Raw genomic sequence first — 23,829 nt, 5'->3', positions numbered from 1 at the left:
GGAGCTCCCCAGCCTCCAGCAGTGAGTCAGAGGGGTTCCTAAGAAGTCAAAATGGTAAAACATCTACTCAAAGTCATTTCACGGTATGACGTCTGACAAGCTCAGGCATGACGCCACTTAGCGCAATAAATAAATAAAATAAATAAATAATAAAATTCCTTTTTCAGTCTCCTTGGAGATACCCCAAGATGAGGAATCGGTTGGGAAAAGCACCTGTTATAATCAACTGGGCAGGAGTTTCTAGGAAGCTATGTAATTTACAAATAATTTTAACTGGTTCTTACTACAAATTCCTCAAGTGCAGAGACTACACTTCAGTAGAGTCGTTTTATGGTTCAGCTCTTTTCAGGGGGGCATGCATTAAAACTATGAAAAAATTTCCGACTGCTGCAACAGTTTGATTGCCCAGGGTGGCTGGTTAATAAGCCTTTTGGGTTAAAGAGTATAAATTCACCAGTCTCCACTCTTTTTCCTGCATGTTTCCGGGTTTGTAGGAGTGAGGCAACAAAAGATAACCTGTAGCGAAATAAGATTGCAAAACGTAGCTTTTCTGCTTCTGGAGACCATTAAAGTTAAGGTCAAAGTTCAGCAGCTAAAGATGATTTTGCAGGAGGACATCACATCAGCACGTCACTGTAGCTTAAGTTAAATTAAGCCATTGCGTGTGTTTTGAAATGTGAGGTAGGGACTTTCGAAGACTCCAGGTGTAGCAAGTGTGCACCGACCATAGGGTTGCACAACTTTGATTATTTCAAGTTTAAGAGATAGTTTTTCCATGTTTCTATCATGAACAATGTGAATTTCTTAAGCTTGGTATTACAATACAATACAGGTAACGTTAAAAAGAACTAGGTACTTACCATCCGTGCCGCCTTATCTAGTATAGACTATCTAGCCAAGCCTCACACTGGATCCAGAAAGTTTTTATGAGCAGTACCACTGCCCACCAGTAGGTAGCATCCTGGTGATGTGCATGGTGCCTATATAGGCGCCAACCCAGCATGGGGACCCCAGCTTCTTTTCGCAACTTCCCATCATAGAAGAGCAGAGCCACGAGGAGCCACTGGTGTGCAAAGCTAGGGCCCTTAAAAGGGTAAATCCCCTTATGCTAAAATCTGTTCACAGAACAGGGAGGATGGGTCGGTAAGGAACCTGTTGCTAGATACTGTCTCTACCAGATAAAACGTTACTGAAGACGAGTAACTTGTTCATCTGATAGAGACTTCTAGTGGCAGATTCCTTTCCTTAGAATAGATACCATAGGGGGCTGCGGAGGTGAGGCTGCGATACAGATTTGACTAGAAAGTCCTGAAGGACCAAACAGGCAAAATGACTGTCACGCCGGACCTGACTGTCCCGACAGTAGTGCTCTGTAAAAATGTGCAAAGAAGCCCACGTTGCTACCTGACAGATATTAAGGACAGGATTGACTAAAGCGGTGGTCGCAGCCTTGGCTCTGGTAGAGTGAGCGAGAAAACCCTCAGGGACTTGTTTTTTGGTCAATGCATTGAAGATTTTGATGCAGAGCACAAACCATCACAAGATGGTCTGCTTCTGAACTGCCTTCCCTTTCTTGGTTCTGACATACCCCACAGGAGTTGAACGTACAAGTGCGATCAAGGTAGAATGACAACAGACTTTTTGGTTCCAGCCAGTGGAGTCTCCCTTCTTTAAAGGGGTAAGGCGGAGCGTGAAAGGGAGGCAGTGTGATGGACTAGCCTACATGGAAAGGAGTTACTACCTTTGGTAAGAAGAATGCTTGTGTTTGAAGGACTAGTTTGTCTGGGAAGAAGGTAAAGTATAGAGGATTTGCAGTCGGTGCCTGTAATTCACTGACCCTCTAGGAAAATGTTATTGCCACTAGAGTGGCTGTTTTGATGGTTAGAAGTCTGAGTAGGCAGTGGTGGAATGGCTCAAAGAGAGCGCACTTCATGAATCTAAAAACCAGGTTAAGGTCCCACTGGGGCACAATAAAAGATTCTGGTAGGAACATACACTGGAGACCTTTCAGGAACCTATGTACAAAAGGAGATTTGAAAAGGGGCAGCAGATCTGGCAACCGCAGAAACACAGAAATGGCATAAAGATAACCCTTCAATGTGCCCAAAGCAGAGCCCAGCTGGGCTAAGGAAAGAATGAACAGAAGAACTTGAGAAAGTGGCACAGAGAGGATCAATATGTTTATCTGTACTCTATGTCGCAAACTTTAAACTTGTTACAAAGGCAGGTGTACAGTCTTGGTGGAGGGATAACTGGCTTCCAAAATAACATTGCAAACTTTGGTGGAAAGTCGAAAACTGTCAACTGTCACTGCTCAATCTCCTTGCATGAAGGCAAAGCATTTTTTAGGTTCAGGTGCAGAACCCTGCCTTGTTGCTGTGACAGAAGATCCTTCCAAAGAGTCAGCCGGATTAGAGGATGCTCATGCTCAACAGCCCGGGATACCAGACCCTACGTGCCAAATCCAGAGCCACAAGAATCACGTACAGGTGTGGCAAGAGCGCCACTCAAGATGAAAATCATCTCTCAACTAGAGCTGCCTTGGAAACTCCAGTGCGCCAAACCACTGACATTGCGTGTTTTCGTCAATGGTCAACAAATCTAGGCAAGACTCTCCCCATTCTTGAAAGAGGCCTTGCACCACCTTCGGATGGATACGCCATTCATGATTCGCTAGGCATCAGTGGCAAAGTTCGTCCATTCTGACGTTCAGAGAGCTGCCAGATGTTGAACCACTAGGGATATGTCCTGGTGTTCCAGCCACGTCCAGAGGCACAGCGGCTTCTGACAAAAGGTCCACAACCCCATCCTGCCTTGTTTGTTGCAGTACCACATGGGAGTGGTGCTGTTCATGAACACCTGCATCAGAATTGAATTAAGAAAGAAAGGCTTTTAATGGCAATAGAATTGCCTGAAGCTTCAAGAGGTTGATGTGGAGCTTGAATTACAATGGAGACCGGAGTCCTCTTATCTCCTTCCCTCCCAAATGGCTGCCCCAAAACAGGTGTAACGCATCTGTCACTACAGTCAGCTCTAGTTGGGGACAGGAGAAGGGTCTGCCAATGACCTGATCTCAGTTTGTCAGCCACCATTGCAGGTCTTTTGAAGTTCCCTCCGAGATCTGGAATATGTCAGACAGATTCCCCTGATGCTGTGCCCACTGGAACTTCAGGTTCAACTGCAGAGCCTGCATATGCCAACGGACATGCGTCACAAGCTGCTCGGGAGGAGAGGCCCGTAACTGCATTGTGTCCAGAACAGGTCCGATGAAGGGAAGCCTAGGGGAAGGATTTGGGTGTGGCTTCAACATGTTGATCGTGAAACCCAGCAAGTGCAGAAAGTTTGCTGTAGTCTGGAGGTGGCAGAAGAGCTGCCTGGGGCAAGCTTGCCTTCAACAGCCAATCCTCGAGAAGACTGGAAGTCCTAATTTCCACAGATGTGCTGTAACCACCACCATCACCTTGGTAAACACCCAAGGGGAGTTAGTAAGGCCAAAGGGGAATACAGCAAACTGAAAGTGCTCTTGGCCTTTGGTGAAACTGTGGTAACGCCTGTGGGCAGGCAGGACCGGGATGTGAAAACATGTGTCCCGCAAGTCCATCGCTACCATCATGGTCATAAAGGGGAGAGTGTAACCCCTTTGGATGAGCTGCAAAACCCAATGGTCTGATGTTATTGACATCCAGTGGTGCAGGTGATGGCCCCTCGTGCTCCCCACTGGATGCCCATGGATCTTTAGATGAAATTTAAAGGGGTTTGGAGACCGCAGGTGCTGGGGGGGGGGAGGGGGTAGTGGTGAACTGCCTGACTTCTGGCAACCTGTCTCACATGGTTTGTCCTCTGCCAAGAAAAGGTTGGGCAACCTGTTGGCCGTGGTGGCTCGGAGGTTGGATGGTCAGGTGAAAGCCCCTTTGGTGACCATGAAACTAGGGTTGGTGAGGGGCCCTAGAAAGTCCCAATTACCTGGCCGTAGCCTTGCTGTCCTTAAAGCACTCAGTGCTGAGTGTGCCTCCTCTCTTCTCTAAACAGGCTGCAGGGAATACCATGTGCAAGGCTTGGACATCTCTCGAAAAGCCAGTGGTTCTCCATCAGGTCCACCGATGATTAAACTGTTCTGCCCAGCAAGTCTGTCGTATTCAGCCCACATCATATGGCGAACATAGTTGTGTCCCTCCCATCAGCGGTTATCAATGTTGGCTAAAAGCATACAACTCAGTATGCAGGAGAAAGGGAAATGGTCACCTATGAGGGATGACATGCTTGATGATGACTGCCTTCTCTTCAAGGTTGTCTGTTGGTTCTTTCAATCCAACTAAAAAATAAACAAGGCTGCCCAGTAATCCATAAAGGGAATCCGGGTATAATGCAGCCAAAGAGATTGTTCTTGTGAGAATATTTTTTTTGCCATGCTGGATATTAAATGTAAGGCCAAACGTACAAGAAACAATTGTATCCTAAATTTCTTAAATAAAACTGCAAGTTAGAAATAGGAACAAGTTTATATCAATAAAATCTTGTTTGTCAGAGACTATATCTAGTCACGGGTTTCTTATCTTAGAAATACCCCCAGGCATCAGAGTAGATCCAGAAGATTTTTTTGAAGCAGAACCCCTGCACGCCAGTTGGTGGCATCGCTCGGCTCCACGTGGCGTTGTCGGAGTTGTCCATGCCAGAAGTTGCGTTCACAGTACCTTTATAGGCGCCACCCAGACGAATTGTCATCAGTTTCTTTTCATGACTTTCCATGCCAGAAGCAAAGAACCATGAAGAAAACTGCCCACTGGTGTAGAGAACTAGGGCTGAAAAGGAACAGTCCTGTCCCTAGAAACCCATTGCAGAGCAGGGATGGGTGGATCGAAAAGGAATCTGTGGCTAAATATATAGTGTCTACCAGATAAGTAGTAGCACTGAAATTAAGTAATTTGTTCATCTAATAGAGCCTTCTAGTCGTAGATTTTTCGTCTTGAATAGATACCAAAGCAATACCATCCCTAGCGGTGGGTCTGTGGACCAGTTTCAGACGAGTAAGTCCTACAGGACCGAACATGTGAAGTGCCCATCCAGACGGACCAGACTGTCCAGGAAGTAGTGCTTTCTGAATGTGTGCAAGGAAAGGCCCTCGTTGCTGCTTTGCAGATGTCATGCACCAGAACTTCGCATGCAAACACAGTGGTCGCAGCTTTAGCTCTAGTGAACTGAGCTTGCATGCCCTCACGGGGATGCTTTTTGTCCAGTGAGTAGCAGATTTTAATACAAAGTACAACACACCAGGATATGGTCAGCTTCTGCGCGTCCTGTCCTTTCTTTATTCCAACATACCCTATGAAGAATGGATTGTCCACCCACAGCTCCTTTTATCCATCAAGGTAGAACAACGCCCTTTTTGGGTCCAGGTGGTGGAGTTGCTCCTCATCTTTAGAGGGCTGTGGAGGAGTGTAAAAAGTAGGCAAAGTGATGGATTGGCCTACGTGAAATGAAGTGACCACTTTCAGGAGAAAGAATGGCCTACTACTAAGCACCAGTTTTTCAGGATGAACAGAAAGATATAGAGGCTTGGACAATAAACAGTGAATCTCACTTACTGTTCAGACAGATGTGATGGCCACGAGGAAGGCTGTTTTGATCATGAGGAACTTGAGGGGGCAACTACAGACTGGCTCAAAGGGAGCACACATCAAAAATGTTAAAGGAAGATTAAGGTCCCACTGAAGCATGATAAATGGCGAAGGATGAAGATGATGAACACGACCTTTTGGAAACCTATGTATATTAGCAGCTTTGAAAAGGGATGGCTGCTCAGGCAGCTGCAAAAAAACAGATATAGCAGAGAGATAGCCTCTAAGAGTACCCAGAGCAGTGCCCTGCTGGACAGAAGAAAGAATGAAAAGCAAAACTTGAGAGAGGGGGCAGTGAGGGCATCATTTTTTTTTCTTTGTTCATACCATGCCACAAATTTATTACAACTGCCTGCGTATACTGCATTGGTGGAGGGACACCTGGCTGCCAAGATGACATCACAGACTTCAGGAGAAAGGTCGAAAGGTATGTACTGTTACCACTAAATCCCCAGGAAAGAAGACAGAGACTGGACAGGTTCAGGTGAAGGATCATCCCCTGCTGCTGCAATAGAAGATCGTACTGAACTGGCACCCTGATCGGAGGTTTGATGGCTATGCTCAAAAGCCTGGAATACCAGCCTCTCCGTGGCAAATACAGAGCCACAAGGATGTCTTGGGCCTGGTTGTTACTGATCTTCTTGAGAAATCAGGGCAGTAGTGGTTTTGAAGGAAAGGCAAAAAGGAGGCCTACGCTCCACTAGAGAGGAAAAGATTCTCAGAGCAAGAGTCACCTTGGAAACTCCAGCATGCAAAACTGCTGACATTACACATGGAGATGCCATTTGTGATCCACTAGGCATTGATGGCAGAGTTCGTCCACCCTGACATTCAGTGAACCTGCCAGGTGTTGAACCATCAGGGATATGCCCTGATGTTTCAGACAAGTCCATAAGTGCAGGGCCTCTTGACAAAGGTTCCACAACCTCACCCAGCCTTGTTTGTTGCAGTATCACATGGTGGTGGTCTTATCTGTGAATACCTGCACTTGCCTTCCTTTGATGGAAGGTAGAAAGGCTTTCAATACCAATCTGATTACCCAGATCTCCAAAAGGTGGATGTGGAATCCAGTTTCTACTGGAGACCAGAGTGTTCTGATCTCCACCTTTCCCAGATGGCCGCCCCATCCTAGGAGTGACACATCTGTCCCTACTGTCAGATCTGAATGGGGAAGGGAGAGGAGAATGCTGCTGACCCAATCGCGGTTCGTTAGCCACCATCTGAGATCTAGATCATGTTGGAGAGATTCCCCTGACACTGCCTATTGGAACTTCAGGTCCCATTGCAGAGCCTGCATATGCCAGTGGGCATGTGTCGCCAGCAAGATGCAGAAGCCCACCTTCGACAGCCAGTCATTGAGAAAGAGTGAAGACTGGCATCCCTGATAATTGCAGATGAGCTGCAACCACTGCCATTACAATGAACACCTGGGGTGTGCTGGTAAGGTCAAAAGGCAGTACGGTGAAACTGAAAATGCTCTTGGCCTACACTGAACTGCAGGTAATACCTGTAGGCAGGCAGGACGGTAATGTGGAATTATGCGTTCTGCAAGTCCAACACTAGCATCCGTCTCCTGGGCAGACAGGACCTGATCTAGCATGAGCATTTTGAACTTCTCCCTCTTGAGGATGTAATTAAAGGGACGAAAATCTAGGATAGGACAAAGGTCTCTGTCTTTTTTCGGCACAGTACCGGCAATAGCAACCATGAACCACTTCTTGCGTCGGCACCCTCTCTATGGCTCCCCTGGCCAAGAGAGCTCTGACCTCTTGGGGGAGAAGAGTTGGGTGATCCTTCGTCAGCCTGGTGCAAGACTGTGGCATGTGGGAGGGGTGGTAACAAAGAGGAAGGAGTAGCCCATTCAGACAATCTGCCGATGTTATGGACTGCCAGTGGGGCAGGTGATGTTATGTTATGAAATAAAGATCTATAGAGCGCATAGCTACCCTAAGACCTCCCAGCGCTATCCGGAAATCCATCAACTACTAAGCATTGGCAAGTTTTTAACAGCCACCGAAAAGATAATTTGTGCCCGGTTTGTCGACGGGAGCTGGGCAGAGTTCCAAAGTTTGGTTCCGAGGTAGGCCAAAGATATTCACCCCACCTTGTAGCTTTTTTTATTGGGGGGATTACTACCAATGAAGCTGAAGATGACCCGAGGAGTCTCACAGGCTTATGGAAGATGGCTAAGGTCTGCAGAAGCTGGGGACCCTTAGCGTGGGGGGCTCTGTGGATACAGCAAAGGGCTTTGAACTTCACTCGCTGTTCCACGGGGAGCCAGTGTAAGGCCAACAGCGTCGGTTTTGCTGAATGGTGCCTGGGCATGTTGAAGAGAAGGTGGGCGCCCGCGTTTTGGACAACCTGCAAAAAAAAAAATCTACATAATTTGAAGAGCCTAGGAAAAGGGCGTTCCCGTATTCCAGGCGTGAAATGATTAGCGCTTGTACAATGAGTTTCTTAGCAATGAAAGGGAGTACTTTAAAGACTTTCCTAAGGAGTCTAAGTATCCAGACACAGGTGGAGGAGCTTTTCTTTGTCTGATGGTCCATGGTAAGACCTGGATCTAACTATGTGCCTAGGCTCTTGATGTGACTCTTGGGCTGAGGAAGATCTTTTAATGTATGCAGAATGGGTATCAATAGGTGCGGATGGGCGTGGGGGCCCATAACCATAACCTTTGTTTTGTCCCCATTCAACTTAAGTTTGCATTCCGTCATCCAATTGGAGACTGCTTGCAGGAAGGGGCCCAGCCAATAGTCGACCGGGTTATCCAAGGTGGTAAAGGAGACTACCAACTGGGTGTCGTCTGCATAAGATATCAGAGAGAGGCCGAATGGTTGTACTATCTTCGCCAGTAGTAGCATATATATGTTAAAAAGTGTAGGGCTTGAAGATGAGCCCTATGGTACTCCCCAGAGGCTTTTGAAGGAATCTGAATTGAAGGCCCGGTCAAGCACCTGGAAGAATCTTGGGTCTAAAAACTCTGTGAGCTACTTTAAGGCCTGCCCTGTCACTCCGATTTCACTCATTCTACGGAGTAAGATACTGTGGTCTACTGTGTCAAAAGCGGAGCTAAGATCGAGGAGCACAATTGCAGAGACCATTCCCTTGTCTAGTCTCTTCCTGATTTCTTCCGTGGCTCCAATCAGGGCTTCCACTATGGGGTCAAAAGAACTGCTGGTCAGTGACCGATTAAGTTGTTCGGTCACAATGGGGACTGTTGTTGGCGCTCCTTGGACCAGAATGGATGGGGGCGCCGGATCTAAAGGTGATCCAGATTTGAGCTTTCTCATTAATGAAAGTGTTATTGCTGGGGAGAGAGGGGGAAAGCTTGCCAAGTTCGCTGTCTCCCCAGCCCTTTGCCGGCTAACCTCCTGCAGGCTGGAAGGTTGTGCAGGAAAGGCTGAATAGATTTCTGCTATTTGTTTTTCTGAAAAATGAGCCTAGCTCATTACTGTGTTTGGCAGAGGCGACTACTACTTCGACTTGCACATGAGGACCTACAATTTCTTTTAATATACAGAAACTTTCTTTGGGGAATAGGCTGTCTGTTGTATTTTGACCGTGTAGCAGGCGCTTTGGGCTATTTTAATTTCCTCATGGAACCTTCTGATGGCCGCCCTATACTCTTCCATTGATGGGGTATCATAGAATTTCCTCCATTTCCTTTCTAGGCATCTACCTGCTCTCTTTAGTGCCTTCACACTCATGGAAAACCAGGGAGCCCTTTTCTTCCGGTTGCCAGCCTGCCTTGAGGTACAGGGGAGCATGGCATCCAGGCTATTAGTAATCCACTTATTAAACATTTCTACTGAATCCGCCGTGTTTCCACTGAGGGCTGGTTTGGAGTTTTCTAAGACGCTAATCCATTCCTTGGTGTTTAGTGACTTCCAGCGCCTGAATGATTGCCTTAAAGTTTGGATGGCATGGTGGCTGAGAGGGTAAAGGCGCAGCTTGAACTCCCTTCCATGGCCACAAAAGGAACGAAAGGCAGACTAAGGGCAATGAGGGGCCATAGAAAGGCCCAAGGACATGGCAGTAGCACGACTGTCCTGAAAGCACTTCAGCGTCAAACACGACCTGTCTCTGAAGAGACAGAAGCCATCAAAGGACATGTCCATCAGAGATGACTGAACCTTCCCCAAAAAGCCAGTCATCCTCAACCAGGGGTGGCGCCTCACGGTCACTGTTGATTAAACCACTCTGCCCAAGGAGTCAGTTGGGTCATGCTCACAACATATGGTGACCTTCTCTGCATCTCTCCCATCTGCAACAACCTGAGAGAGTACAGCCCGGGCCTCCTCCAAAACCACAGGCAGCACCTGCAGAGCTGTGTCCCATAAGATGTGGGTATAGCAGCCCAAAAAGGATGCGGTGTTTACGGGCCACAATGCCAGGCTGGCGGAAGGAAACCTCTTGTCCAGCCTCTTGGATATCCTGTCCAGGGGTGTGGTAGGGAATGTGCCAGGATTTACAGGGGACATAGAGACTTGGACCACCTAGCTCTCTGGGGTAGGGTGTTGGATGAGGAAGTTTGGGTCTCCATAGCCATGGTACGAAAAGAAAGCATACCAGTATCTTTAAGTTTCTTCATAGTACTGGTATTCTTCAGGGTCAAGCTACCCCTCCCATTCCACGCCGTATCATAGCCCATAGGAATAGGGCTCAGGCTCCGGCCTGGAAGGCATGGCTCCCCATGGTGTCAGATATGGGAGAGTAAGCATCAGGATGCCAACAGGAAAGGCTGGGGTAGTATTACCGGCGCTGGTTCAGATCCAGGAATGGTTCCTTGAGGCCCAACTGGAGCTGAGGCAGGAGTTGCCAATGCAGAACCCAAGGCCCGAGGGCGCACCTGAGGGGTCAGGCTGTACAACTATGAGGTGCATGGCCTCACAGAATTCTTCAAGTTGGGGGTCCGCTCCGGCTCCCGGAAAATTGGGGAGGCATTGAGACTGCCCAGGCACAGGCTCCACCGCAGAGGCAGGCCTCGAATGCTGACGCTCCTGTGTCTCATCAGCCGACAGACGCAGTAAAGTCGAGGACCTCTTTGACTTCTTCTTGAGGTGGAACTTATCCGAGTGGCCGTAGGACTTGGAGTGTAATGAAGATCTTGGACTTCACAACCACTTCCAGGACCTTTCTCTCGATAGGAACCTCGATTGTCATGGTCCACCAGGAGCTTGAGGGACAACGCACCCAAGGCCTTCAACTTCATGGCGCAGCAGTCAGAGCAGACCTTGGGGTTCCTGGTCGTGCCTGAGGCAACATCAGTCAATGACAGGCACCACAGGGCTTGAAGCCGGACTTTTAGATGACATTCCTGCCACACCAGGAGGAAAACCTCTAGTTTTTTTATGTTTTGTCATGTTCATTTTGTCAAAAAATGGCTAGGGGGTAGCTCTTCTCTGGATCTGCCCTGGCTGGCGTTGAACTAAAAGAACCAACATCAGCGAGCCTGCTTGGCATCTATAAAGGCACGAGGAACATTACTTCTGCCCCAGAAGATCTTAAATGACAGTTTACAGAGGACATTAGAGCCCAATTAAGAATAATAATATACTAACCTTCAGAGATCTTGGTGGATATTTAAACTGAACACTATTAAGACAGGCCTCAAGGCAGTCTTTGAGTAGCAGAAATTGCAAATATTGAACATCACGTTATTTTATGTCAGCCTTTCCTTTGCCATGATTTGCATCCCTCTTCAATGATGAAATTGTACATCCTTGTGGCCCTATTATATTCCACTCCATTCTGAAGATATCCTTATCTATCTCTTTTGCATTCAGTCTGATATCTCAAATCAGCTATTGTTATACTACAGTATATCTCCTTGATCTATCACATTTTGTGATTTATAAAGTTATACTGGTTCAGTTATCCAAACATATGGTACTTCTTTATCCGTGGCTTCAATTGCTAATTTCTAATTGTTTTTTTTCTCTTCATTAATAAAATGTCCTAAACCATTTGTAACTTAATTAATACTTTCACTATGTTTGTTTTCTGTGCATATGTGGTGGTCGGATTGTTCCTATAAGTGTATACAACCTGCTACACACACCTTATCCTCTGTGCATATGATGCTACCAAATAATTTTTCCCACTAAAATTACTCTCTTACGATTTGTTTTCTTTTTGTTTCTTTTTATTGGTGCCTTAACCAAAATTTAATTTAACAATTAACTATTCAAAATTCTACCCTAGACTTGTATGCAAATAATCATATGCTCATGTTTTCCCCTCTCTGTGTCAACATTTTATTATGCTGGTTCACACTTGACTGTCCCCTTGTAATTTGTTTAGCTGGCACTGCAATGGAAACTGACTCCTATTTATTGTTGTTTGCATTGTACAGAATGTGGCACCACCCTTGTCATTTTGTGACTCTTGCTTCGTTCTCTTACTGGTGATTGTTTGCCTTTTCTTGTAATGGAAGTTCTTTTCCACACTTCAGTACAGCAAAAAAAAAACACTGATTACTGTGTAGTTGTATTCACAGTGCTCCTTATTGATAATGTATTTCAGACACTTCAGCATTATCTCTTTCTCTTTTTTTCTACCATAATCTAACATAGGTTAAGTATTTATAAAGGTGAGGGGGTTCTCTCTCCCCCCCCCTTTTTAGGTCACAGCCCGCCAGGCAGCAAAGCTGTCTGTGTGCTGTCTGGTTTGCTAAAGACATCTTGGGGACTTTCAGAAAAATGATCTAGGAATGCATTCCTCCTGTTGATTACCAATGGCTTTGAGGTTTGTAACTCATTTTGTAGCTTTCTATTTGCTGGCTTCATTTGCTTTAGGCTCTCCAGGTTCAGCTTGTCATCCCCGTTGCCTAAATAGTGTTTACTGTATCCTTCCAGTAACTCTCTTTCTGAAAACACACCTTTAAATCTTCTTTTTGTCTTGTCACATTTACTGTGCATTCAAAGGCCAAGGTCACATATCAGGCGCTGTCTTCCGAGGGCGCACGTTTACTTTTCTTCCTCTGACTTCAAAGTGAGAGGATTTATGTGAAAATATTGCTGGATACCGGGGGTAGGAAAGAGGTTTTTTCTAGTACATGACAAATTTAAATTAACTTTGTAAGTATTGCAGAATATATCAGAATTAGGAACACAATTGAAGCACATTTTATGCTATTTCTGAAGTGTGTTGGAACCAAATACTTTAATATGATTAAAACAAATCATTACACCAGGTAATGCAATTTCCGCACATTTTTCGCCCACTGTGCACTGTAGTAAACCTGTATGTCTGTGCAAATGTGATGGTCATTTCAATTGAAGATGCGTTGTCCGTAATGGCAGTGTGCTACCATACCATGCATACTCTGTGTTATGCCACTCCACTCGGCACCACTCCGATTTACACCACCCAACGGAAATGCACTCTGCACCACTCCACCCTACAACACAACACACTATGCCACTTAATGCTACCACTCTCTATTCTACCATGTACCACTCTACGCCAATGCACTCTTCATCACTCACTCTACACTACTGCACTCCTCGCCACTGTACTGTACATCACTCCAAGGTAGGCCACACCAATCTACTCTGCACAACTCCATTCTACGCCACTCTGCAACACTGCACTCTATGCCAATACACTCTCGGCCAATGCACTTTATTCTGTAACTCAATTTTATGCCCTTGCACTATAAGCCAATCAACTGTACGCCACTCTAATCTACTCTGCACCATTGCACTGTATTCCACTGCACTCTACACCACTTTACTACATGCCATTACACTCTGTCACTCTACACAACTGCACTCTGCCCTGCCCCACTCCACTTATGCCACTTCACTCTACTCAGAAGCAATCTACTTTACACCACTGCACTCTATGTGACTCTACACCACTCTATTCTTAACCACTGCACTCTATGCCAATGTACTCTACATATCTGCACTCTCGTTCGTTCGCTTTATTTCGGTAAAAATAAATACCATAAAAGCACACCACAATTCACAAATTCATAATTTTTCAGAATGACAAGCTATATATAAAAACCCTCAAATGTAAAACATTGGACTACATAAAAAACTTTAAACATAAACAATATCTCTATGGAAATTCGTGCCATATTATAGAATCGTGCAAAAATGCTAAAAGATATATATATTTTTTTATAAATATCAAACGTCAAATGCATACCTAACTAAACGCAATAAATAAGGTAAGAATAAGGCATTTCTATTTAAAAGATGTAAAAATAAAAAAACATAAAAAGTTTGTTAAACAGTGAGAAGTTGATAAATGCATGCATTAAAATTCACGAATAAGTTCATCAGTGACCACTCCCAACGTCAATTGTTAGATTTTCCCCTGTTGTTTTTAGCATATTCAATCTACAATGCCAGATAGATTCTAGATATTTTGCCAAGCAGCAAGCCACTAAAAGAGATGAATGAGATTTAAAAACTCTCAAAGCCAATAGGCAATTCCTAAAACCCATTTTTCTGCATAATGGAATGATCCAAAAAGCCCTCTGTTTATGATATGCAGAACATTGATAGAGGACAAGGGTTATAGATTCTTCCCTGGCACAACCCATCGGGCACATCTTAGAGGTACGACTAGTATTAGTCCATTTGTACGTTAGGGTGTGCGCAAGGGAAGAGAGCCTTTCCGAAATCTAGTATACAATGCACGTGTACGTGGAGAAAGTACTGTGTCCATGTATTGCTCAGATTCGTATTGGCATTTGATTTTTAAGAAGCTCCCAGTCATAGATGATGATGAGACTGCAGACAATTGTTTAAGTTGGGCATTAAGCCAAAATGCATCCTTCAGAATCTGTGTTTCATTTTTTAGAATGGATAACGGATCCTTCCAGTATGACCCAAACCAAGTTGTGCAAAGGTCCGTTCTACATACGCACTTGATTTTTGAACTAATGTTATTGTCCATCAGGTTGGCTAGCCCACATCTATAGGGAATAAGAGAATCTAGTGACCATAGACGAATCCAAAACAACAAAGGCCTGAGAGCAGCGATCTGGCTAATTGGAGGCAACTTTAGATCCATTCGAATAGGAAGCATTGGAGTACTGGAGGGAACTCTTAACAACATCTTTAAGAAAGAGTTTTCCACCCTTGTCAAATCATCTAAATTGCAATGGCCCCACAATTCAGCTCCATAAAGGTAACCCCCCCCACCCGCTTGCGTTTTTATATATTTCGATAGCGGGCGTCATGGCGAAGCTAGGGGATCTAGCTGCAAATCTTACGATACCACTCGCCCGTTGTTTCAAGCTGAGGTTTGCTTTCTGGAGATGAGTGCCACTTATGAGAATCTTCTAGTTTCAGACATAAATAGTCGAAATCACCAACTCTTTCCAGCGTGGCACCCTCCAAGTAAATAGGTCGCCGCATCCTGCCTCTTTTATCCCCAAACACCATACATTTAGTTTTTAGTTGATTAATTTCCAGACCAAGCAGGGTTGAAAGGCCTGTAGCTGTTTGGGATATCAGCAAGGTGTCATCGGCAAATAGGAGGCAAGGAATATTCTTCCCTCCTATTTTGGGGGCATCACTGGAACACTTCATTAAGATAGGGAATGCATGCATTTATAAATAGGAGGAATAAAGTGGGGGCGAGTACACAACCTTGTCTCACGCCGCATGCAGTGGGAAATTCTTCAGTTAGTTCGCCATGCAGACCCCATCTGATTCTGGCATAATTACCAGTATAGAGATCTCTAATAATATTTAAAACAGAGCAAGGGACTCCCAGTTTGATCAAAACCTCCCACAATTTGTAGCGGGGTACTAAATCGAAAGCTGATTTTAAAATCGACAAATGCTACAAATAGGGGACCTGAGTCCACATCAACAATTTTCCATTTAATGGACATAAAGCAACAAAATCTGATCAATTGTGCTGACTTTTTCCCTGAAGCCCGCTTGAAGGTGGCTTAAAATTGGGTTTTCCACCATCAATTTCCTCAGCCTGCTCAACAATTGATGGCAAAATATTTTTTGGAGGTTGTCAAGAAGGCTGATAGGTCTACAGTTTCCCGGGGAATTCCTCTCTCCTTTCTTATAAATGGGCACAATGATTGCCTCTTTCCATGAGTCGGGATAGGATCTAGCAATCAGAATAGCGTTAGAAAGCCTATTGATATACAGACTCCAGTTGTTCTGGTCCGCTTTGAACATATCTGAGGGGATCCCATCTGACCCCGGGGCCTTCGCTGCTTTTTGGGCAGCGATGGCCAGCACAGTTTCATTCAATGTAAAGGGAGGGAGGGGGGGGCATAGGCGAGTGAGATGCTGTCAACTCTCAAAAGCTTAATACATCACAGGCCAATGGGGAGCCATACAGTTCCTTAAAATGAGAAAGCCAGGCGTCAGGATTAATATGTGACTCCAGATTGGGTGCTCGATTCTGGTCGCTACGAGAGACCAGGAGCCAGAACCGTTTGGAGTCGTGGAACCTAGCTGCCTCAATTCGCCCCTCTTCATACTCATATTTGCTCTTATTACATGTTGATACATAGTGGTGCCTAGCGTTGATAATTCCTAGTCTATCTTTTGTCCTTAACACTTTTGTCCTTAACACTTTTACCAAGGTATTTTTAGCCTCTCTACACCTCTTGTTAAACCATTTGCTGCAGGGTTGGGCACAGGAATTAGTCGATGGCCCAACACTTTTGGAGAACAGCTCTTTCAAGATTGCAAAGAGGTCCAAATGTAAAGACGTGACTTCAGATGGGGCAAATGTAAGACTATCGTCGAATAACTGATGAGTAGAAATTAAAACGCACAGTTTATCTCAAAGCTTGTTCGATCTCTGAAAGGAGTCCCATCTTACCGTGCGCCTATTGCTACACAATTCCATGTCGCCAAAAGGAGCAGAAGGGAATACAGCTCCTACTAAAAGAGATCTCTTATACGTGATCTGAAAAGGGGCATGGTCACTGGTATATGGATTGCCCACTTCCACATCAGATATATAGTGCCAGACTCTTAAATCGAAAAAAATGTAATCCAGTGTGTTACTATATAAGCCCCTAAAAAAAGTTGGCCTGGCAGGAGTGTCAGCTGGAAAGCGGCCATTGCCAAGACGGAGACCGTGAAGCATCATAAAATCTATCATCTGCATAGCCCTAATACAGGGTTTATGTGCAGTTTGTTGTGTAAGATAGGGGGGTATATTCCATATGCTGTCTTCAGGCTGCATAACCTCTATGAGGTCTGTATTAAGTTCAAGCTGGACATTAAAATCCCCTGCTATTATGATATGATATTTTAAACGGAGGTCTGGGATTAAAGTATTCAATAGCTCAATAGTAGTTGAATGGTGGTTGGAAGGACCCGGCCTACTATAGATATTTATGCATAGAACAGGGGAGCCTGAACTTGGTTGGATAGCAATGGCCAAGATATCAGGGGAATCTACATGTACCTCTTTAATTCCTCCCACCTCTGACTATTTTACCCAGGTACATAAGCCCCCTGCTGCCCTACCTGCTATGGATTGCTTGGCTGGTTTAAAAAAAGAGTTAAACCCCGGTCTGTACGTGCAGTGTGTTGCCAAAGTTTCCTGAAACATACAGATATTAAAGTTTTCAACATATGCCCCCCATTCAATGTCAACAAGTTTACCATTGATGCCAGCCACGTTCCAGGACAGGAGTTTTGCGGTCGCTTGGGCAGTGGAACAAGTTGGATTGCTAAGAATATTGTCTAGGGCATGGCTATCAATGAGCTCTGTAGAAGGTAGATTTGTAGAATTATTGGTACTATCAGATTGTGATTTCAGTGGTGATGCGACACCTGGATTGGGTGGATTGGGAAAGGAACCTGCACTCTATGTAACTGCACACTGTGCCACTGCACTCTACTCTGCAACATTGTACTCTCTGCCACTGAACTTTAATCCACTGTACTCAGCACTATTCCACTCTATGCCACCACTCTACTCTGCACCACTCTATGCCACTGCACTCTATGCCACTTGATTCTACTCTGCAACACAGCCCCCTGCATCACTCATCTCCACTTTGCACCACTATATTCCACTCCACTCTACATCACTCTAATCTATGCCACTGCATTCTACGATGCTGCATTGTAAGTCGCTGAATTCAATGCCACTGCACTCTGTGCTACTAAACTCTGCACCATTCTACGCCGATGCACTCTACACCAGTCCACTCTACTCTATGTCACTCCAGTGTATGCCACTCTGTGCGACTCAACTCTATGCCATTCAAATGTACGACACTCTCTGCCAACCCACTCCACTCCAATCTACGCCAATCCATCCTACAACACTCCACACAGCTCTCCTCTATCTCATTAACTTTTACCCATACTGAACAGCGGCCGTGCTAGTGTACAACATGACTAAAAAGCATTGGCAAAGCCAACAGCTCTTCAGTAGGTGAGACCCATTGGCTTTGCCAATGCTTTTCTTCTTTTTTTTTTTTTTAATTGAACGGTGTACTATACCACATCTTCAATTAGATGTGCAAGAATATTCATCTGCCCTTCAACTGCTTGTTTACTATGAACAGTGTGTAACACCAGAGTGAGCAGTGTTTAATAATACATCAGCATTAATGAATTTCCTGTTTATTAGGTCTTGCCTAAGACAGTGTATATACTGTCTGTTGTGAGACCTTTTGTTATGTTACAGGAGGTTAGGAGACCACCCTCTGTTTATCAATCGTTGACTTTATGGTCACTCTCATTTGCTTGCTTCTTATTAGTCAACTGCCATAGGCTTCGTTCTTCTTCATGTGCTTGTACTTCCAGTGGAGCATATATGTATTACTTGTGTCCCTACCCTGCTCATTTTATTGGGTACTACCAGTTGCGGCTGGAGCTTCAAGCAAGAGGGGTTTTGGGGGGCATGCAGGCCACACAAGCATACACTCACCCATCTACAGGCACACTCACTCACACCCCCAAGCATTCACAAGCGTGCACACATACACCCACCATTCACAGACACACACATGCACACATATGTTCACAGCTCAGACTCAAATACACACACATTCTTACATATACACATGCACACATACATCAAACATTAAAACAAAAATTACTCACCAGTTTCAGCAGTGATCTTGCCTTCGAGGTTCCTGCAGGATTGGGACAGTCACTGCCTCTCAGTGGCAGACCTTAGGTTATCACAGAGTGAGATGGCGTCACTGAGATTTGCTGACCCCACCCTACATTGTGACGGGCATAACTGATAGACACTAGGCCCTGGGCACTTCAGGGCTTAAAACTGAAGCAACCAGGTCCCATGCTCTCAGTGATGCTCCCCCTTATCATGAGGTAGAGGTCCTCCAAGTGATTTGCAATGCTGAATAGGTCACACCCACAGGAGCTCTGCCCAGCAAAGTTCAGGTCAGGCCACCAGGTGCATTTAAAGGGGAAGTGGGGGGGAGTCTGTCTGTCTGTCTGTCTGTCTGTCTGTGTCCGTCCGTCCGTCCGTCCGTCCGTCCGTCCGTCCCCTGCTGGGTACTACTTTAGTTGTCTTCATCATGAATTTCTCCCCTCTCTACGTTTCACCTCCTTATCGTCCATCTGTCGTCTGTATTATCCCCACCAACTGTCCCTACTTGGCTGTGTGGCCCCCAACACGGCCCTCCCTCCTTTGTCCGTTCCCCCCTCATGCCATTGTCTCTGTCACTCTGCACCCATCCTGCTTCCGTTATCTGTGTTGCCCTATACCAACCTCCCTCCACTGTCCTTGTTTCCCCTCCTTTGTCCATGCTACCCCAACACCCACCCCCGTTGTCCAGGGAAGCCTTCACCCGCCCTCCCTCCATTATCCTACTTGCCCCTGCCACCCAACCTCCTTCCATTGTTTGGGTTGTCCCAGCCACCCGCCTTCCCTCTTCTGTCTGTTCCCACCCTACGACCATAACAAAAAGAAAGCACAGTGACACAGTCAGCGTTTTTCCACATCCTCTGTTTTCCATGTTGCCCCTCCACAAGCCATCTCTACATCCCTTAGTGCTGCATCGTCATAGCGCTTTTTTTTTTTTTTTTTTAAGGTTTCAGCCATGCTGCACATCATCCGTGCTTCTGTGTAACATGGCGTAAAACAGTGGCAAAACCAATATCTTGAGTAGGCAATACGTACTGGCTTTGCTAATGCTAGTTTTGGAAAGGTGCTCTCCGATTAGTAAACTTTCCTTTCAGCCATTATTTACTGCATGGTCTGCAGCTGCTTACCTGCACTTGTTTTTATATTCCGATTGCACGTTTGACACTAACAGTTTAGCATGATTCTTCTGTATGCTTTTCTTCCTCTCGGTTTGTAGTGTCACTCGGTTCATTTGATGAAGCACCAGAGTTAGTAGTCTCAGTAATAAGATGTTCATACATGAAGTCTGCCCCAAAGCTGTGGTGTCAAAGGGTCGTAAATGTGTGCCTTCTTACGTTTCTATCATAGATCAGGGCACAGTCTGATGGATGACGCCTGCAGAAGGGTGTCTCCTGAGCAAGAATTTAAATTTAAATAACTGGATTCCCCTTATTCTGCTGACAGGTTGCCAATTTCGTGCCGACGTCAGAATCATGCAAATACACTTTCAATTCCTAGATGAAAGCTGCACGTACTTTCTGATTTGTATCGATCTCCAGATTTCATCTATACTTGTAGAAAGTGCTTCTGGAATTTAAGGATCCATTTTGTCTAATTTCATGATTTTTACTGAGCTTTGCACATTAGCGAAGATAGGAAGAATAGATAGATGTTATTCACCATACATTTTATAGACTTCGCGAAGGTGGCATAATTTGTGAATTATTTTAAGGATGCACATTTCATAACAAAACGCATCAGGCTTTTTTTTTTATTTACCCATGATAAACAAGGATCCTGTCTTTGATAAAATGAAGTATTTTTTCAAAGTATTCCTGGTATCTCATGTTTATAACTTGGCCCCTGTGGGTGAAAAAAGAAAAAACACGTTACATATTTAAACATTAGATATTGTGTGTGCCAATATAATGAAAAATGCAAAGGAGAAGGGCAAACGTGAGAAAATTTGAAAAGTAAGAGACTCAATTCGCAATCGTATAAGTAGCAGGATAATTCACACTACAGCAATGGAAAAAACAATATTAAACCATGCACATAAGATAATTATACATTGCGCCATTACTTACTTTACGAAACGGCAGTGGATGCATTCAAAGGGACTAGTCACCCGCTGGCTAGGCAACTGGTACACCACAGGTCACTGAATCGAACAGTAGTTTGTAGTCATGGTCGTCACCGAGTGTACCACATGCGACAGAGAATCTGCTGCTGCCCGGGCTCCGAACTATGGACCACGACCACAAACTCCAGTCACAAGCACAGCCAAATGATCTAGGTTTAATGGTCTGATGGATACAGAGTAAAGCCATATAGAAAATCAAAAATTAGTACTATATTGAAGGCAAAATGCTACCCCAAGAGATCACCAGTTCTCACACTCATTGCAAACATTCCTTCCATCACCTTTTGTGTGTGTGATGTCCTAAGTGAATGTGCCCAGATGCGAGTCCTGTGCTCAATGTGCCACTGGAATCAAACTTACACCCGACCGAAGAGCCTTAATCAGGGTAAAACTGATACTGGGTTGCTTGTGATCCCATCTGGAGATGACCCGGCTTGGCAGTTCAGCCTGGACTGTTCCTATTGGAGTAGGAAGAAGACTCATTTTCATATGGCTGGGTCTAATCTGAGGTAGTCTGATGGACAAAATAACGAGGGGTTGGAATGCTACCCGAATGCTTGTCAGTAGTTAGACTTAGTGCATGCATTCCTCCCAGCACCTTTTGTATATCTGAAGCAAATTAAATTCATAGAGGCTTTTCATGATCTTCATGTGTCGGATGTGCACCCGATCTATTATCTATTTAAGAGTATTCCCACTGTCAGTTTTCTCAGTTTTGTAAATTTCATGCACAGGCTTCAGGGATTGATTTAAGATCAATAGGTGTTTTTTTGTATCTGTAGTTGCTCTTTTGCGGCATAAACATAGTGTGGTAGGACGTATTCCTAGCTTGAAACGTTTCATAGGGTTCTTCTCACTACACCACCTGGATCCATGGGCCTCACATACTATAATAATGATAGTATATAGTGCAAACGGGCACAGAACAACGTTTCCCATCTTGGTTTAAGCCTTGCTGGAAATTCAAAAAGAAAAATACACTCACCACCGTGAAACCATACATGCTCAACCAGTCATTAACAGAACCCCTCGCCACGTACACGTGTTTCCTCCATGTATATTATCTGATTTTGCTCAAACTAATTGTTCAATGATTTAAGTGGGGGGTAACAAAAGAGGAAATGAGCGGTGGGTTCCTAAGAAAAATACTTTTTTCAAAGCTTAGCGCTACAGAGCATGAGATGCAATCTAAAATGTGATTAAGGGGCCAACCAAAAGCTCTTATCCTCAATCTATCAACCTCAGAAAGAAGAACAGCTCAATTTGGCCGTAATGAAGTGCGTAGCAGAATGAGTCTGGGTAGAAGCTCTACATGCTGAGTTTTCTTATAAAATTTGAAAAAGCCAGAAGGAAAACGAACACATGAAAACTAAGCACGCACGTCAGTTCACTTCAGTCCTCCCCAACCGTAGCATCACTGCTCGGTCATGGGTTATAAAATGTACTGTGTCAGAAAATGGGAAATTTTCCACAACACCACTCACTGCAGGGTTGTGAAACTGAAGTATGTAACTGTAGGTTCTAAATAAATTTAGTGCCATTATACTTCTAATACTCCAGCACTGATGTGGTAAAAGTCATGGCACACACAACATATCTAAGTGCAGGTGAGTTTCCACATATTTAAACAAGTATTGACAAAGCAAAAACGACTGGCGTCTTCACATGTGAAAGTGTATGTAGTTGGGTGTATTGATTAGAGGGTGAATGCAAGAATGAACAAAACTTCTCACGAAGAAGGCCGAGGCATAGAATCGATACTACTAGAATTTTGAATACTCAACAAGAGCCCAACATCTCTGTGATGAGCAAGGTGGAGGCTGTCAAACCTTGAATCTTATTCCTCTGAAAATCTAGGTTTGGCCATTTAGCGCATTTGAATTCAAGCGGAACAGTTCTTCCATACATGGAACGTTTGGCCTGCGGGAAGACAGTGATCAAGAGGCTTGTCTCAAAGGAAGCTTTCATCTTTTCTGTAGCCACCCGAATCATTTCTGCAGACTTTAGGGGCTAAGAAGGTATTGAAGGCAGCTCCAAGCGAGGCACCAGGGAAGATGTCAGATTCGGTGTTGAAGACATTCATGATGTCACCTTCAGTGGCAGTGACTTAAATGGAACCAGTGCAAGGCCAGAGTCTTTGGGGATGCAGCATGAAGTCATCTTGAAGCCATTCGTTGGAGCCACAGAAATCACTAAGCCCACATGATTTGGAGGACCCTGTGGAACTAATCCATGGGTTGAGGGTCAGTCCTGAGGATGTCTGAAATGGGCTTTTGAAAGGCCTTGAACTGAGACAAGGTAGCAGATGGGGAACTCCTATATAAATTTCTTAAGAACTAGTATTAACTTCAAAGAGGACAAGGAAGAGACTAGCATCCATGAACACCACCACCAACGGTCTCAATATTCCCAGGAGCTTGACTGGTTCCTTAAGGAAGAAGATGGCTTCACTTTGCCTTTTTCAATTCCTATGCTTTTGTAGGACGAGCACCAAGGGGATCTCTCCCTGTCAAGAGACTTAGTTAAAGGAGGGAAGAGGGACAATCTAATGGGCCCTTAAAGGTCTGAGGCAGAGATACTTTGGCTTCTCGCTAGATGATAAAACTTCTGGGTGCCTGTAAGTGCAAAAGGACCACGGCCACATCACAGGCACCACATGTAATGGAAACAGACAGCAACATCTTGCTTCAATAACCTCAACATTCGACCTAAACTGATGTTGATTAAATATATTGGAGTCAAGTAAAGAATGAAGAGCTCCAGACCGTACTGTTAAGGCTTGGGAAAACAGGAACTGAAGCCCGCCAGCCACGTGGCACAGTATACAAATCGGTTTTCATCACATTTTGCGCAGCCATATGACTGGAGTTGTGTGCTACTGCTAGAGAATGTTTACTGACCCATTCTGGTGCCTGGGGATCTTGTAAAGCTGATAAATCTGCAGGGAGACGTATCAGACTGCCCACACATGATTAATATACGATTGTCTCATCACTCACTTATCCTGAA

General features: G+C 44.9%; 1 protein-coding gene across 3 annotated transcripts in view; it reads right to left on the bottom strand.

The window, feature by feature from the left end:
* TTC13 (tetratricopeptide repeat domain 13) overlaps positions 1–23,829 on the bottom strand; it is an 815,569-nt gene that overhangs the window by 361,499 nt on the left and 430,241 nt on the right. For all 3 annotated transcript variants that reach the window (XM_069235032.1, XM_069235030.1, XM_069235031.1), the window contains exon 16: positions 20,457–20,540. In XM_069235032.1, coding sequence (XP_069091133.1) covers positions 20,457–20,540 — 84 coding nt within the window. The remainder of the gene's footprint in view (positions 1–20,456; positions 20,541–23,829) is intronic.

The sequence above is a fragment of the Pleurodeles waltl genome, chromosome 5, assembly GCF_031143425.1.
Source record: "Pleurodeles waltl isolate 20211129_DDA chromosome 5, aPleWal1.hap1.20221129, whole genome shotgun sequence".
Taxonomy (NCBI): domain Eukaryota; kingdom Metazoa; phylum Chordata; class Amphibia; order Caudata; family Salamandridae; genus Pleurodeles; species Pleurodeles waltl.
The sequence above is the reverse complement of the archived record's forward strand: the minus strand, read 5'-3'. Positions and strand labels throughout refer to the sequence as shown.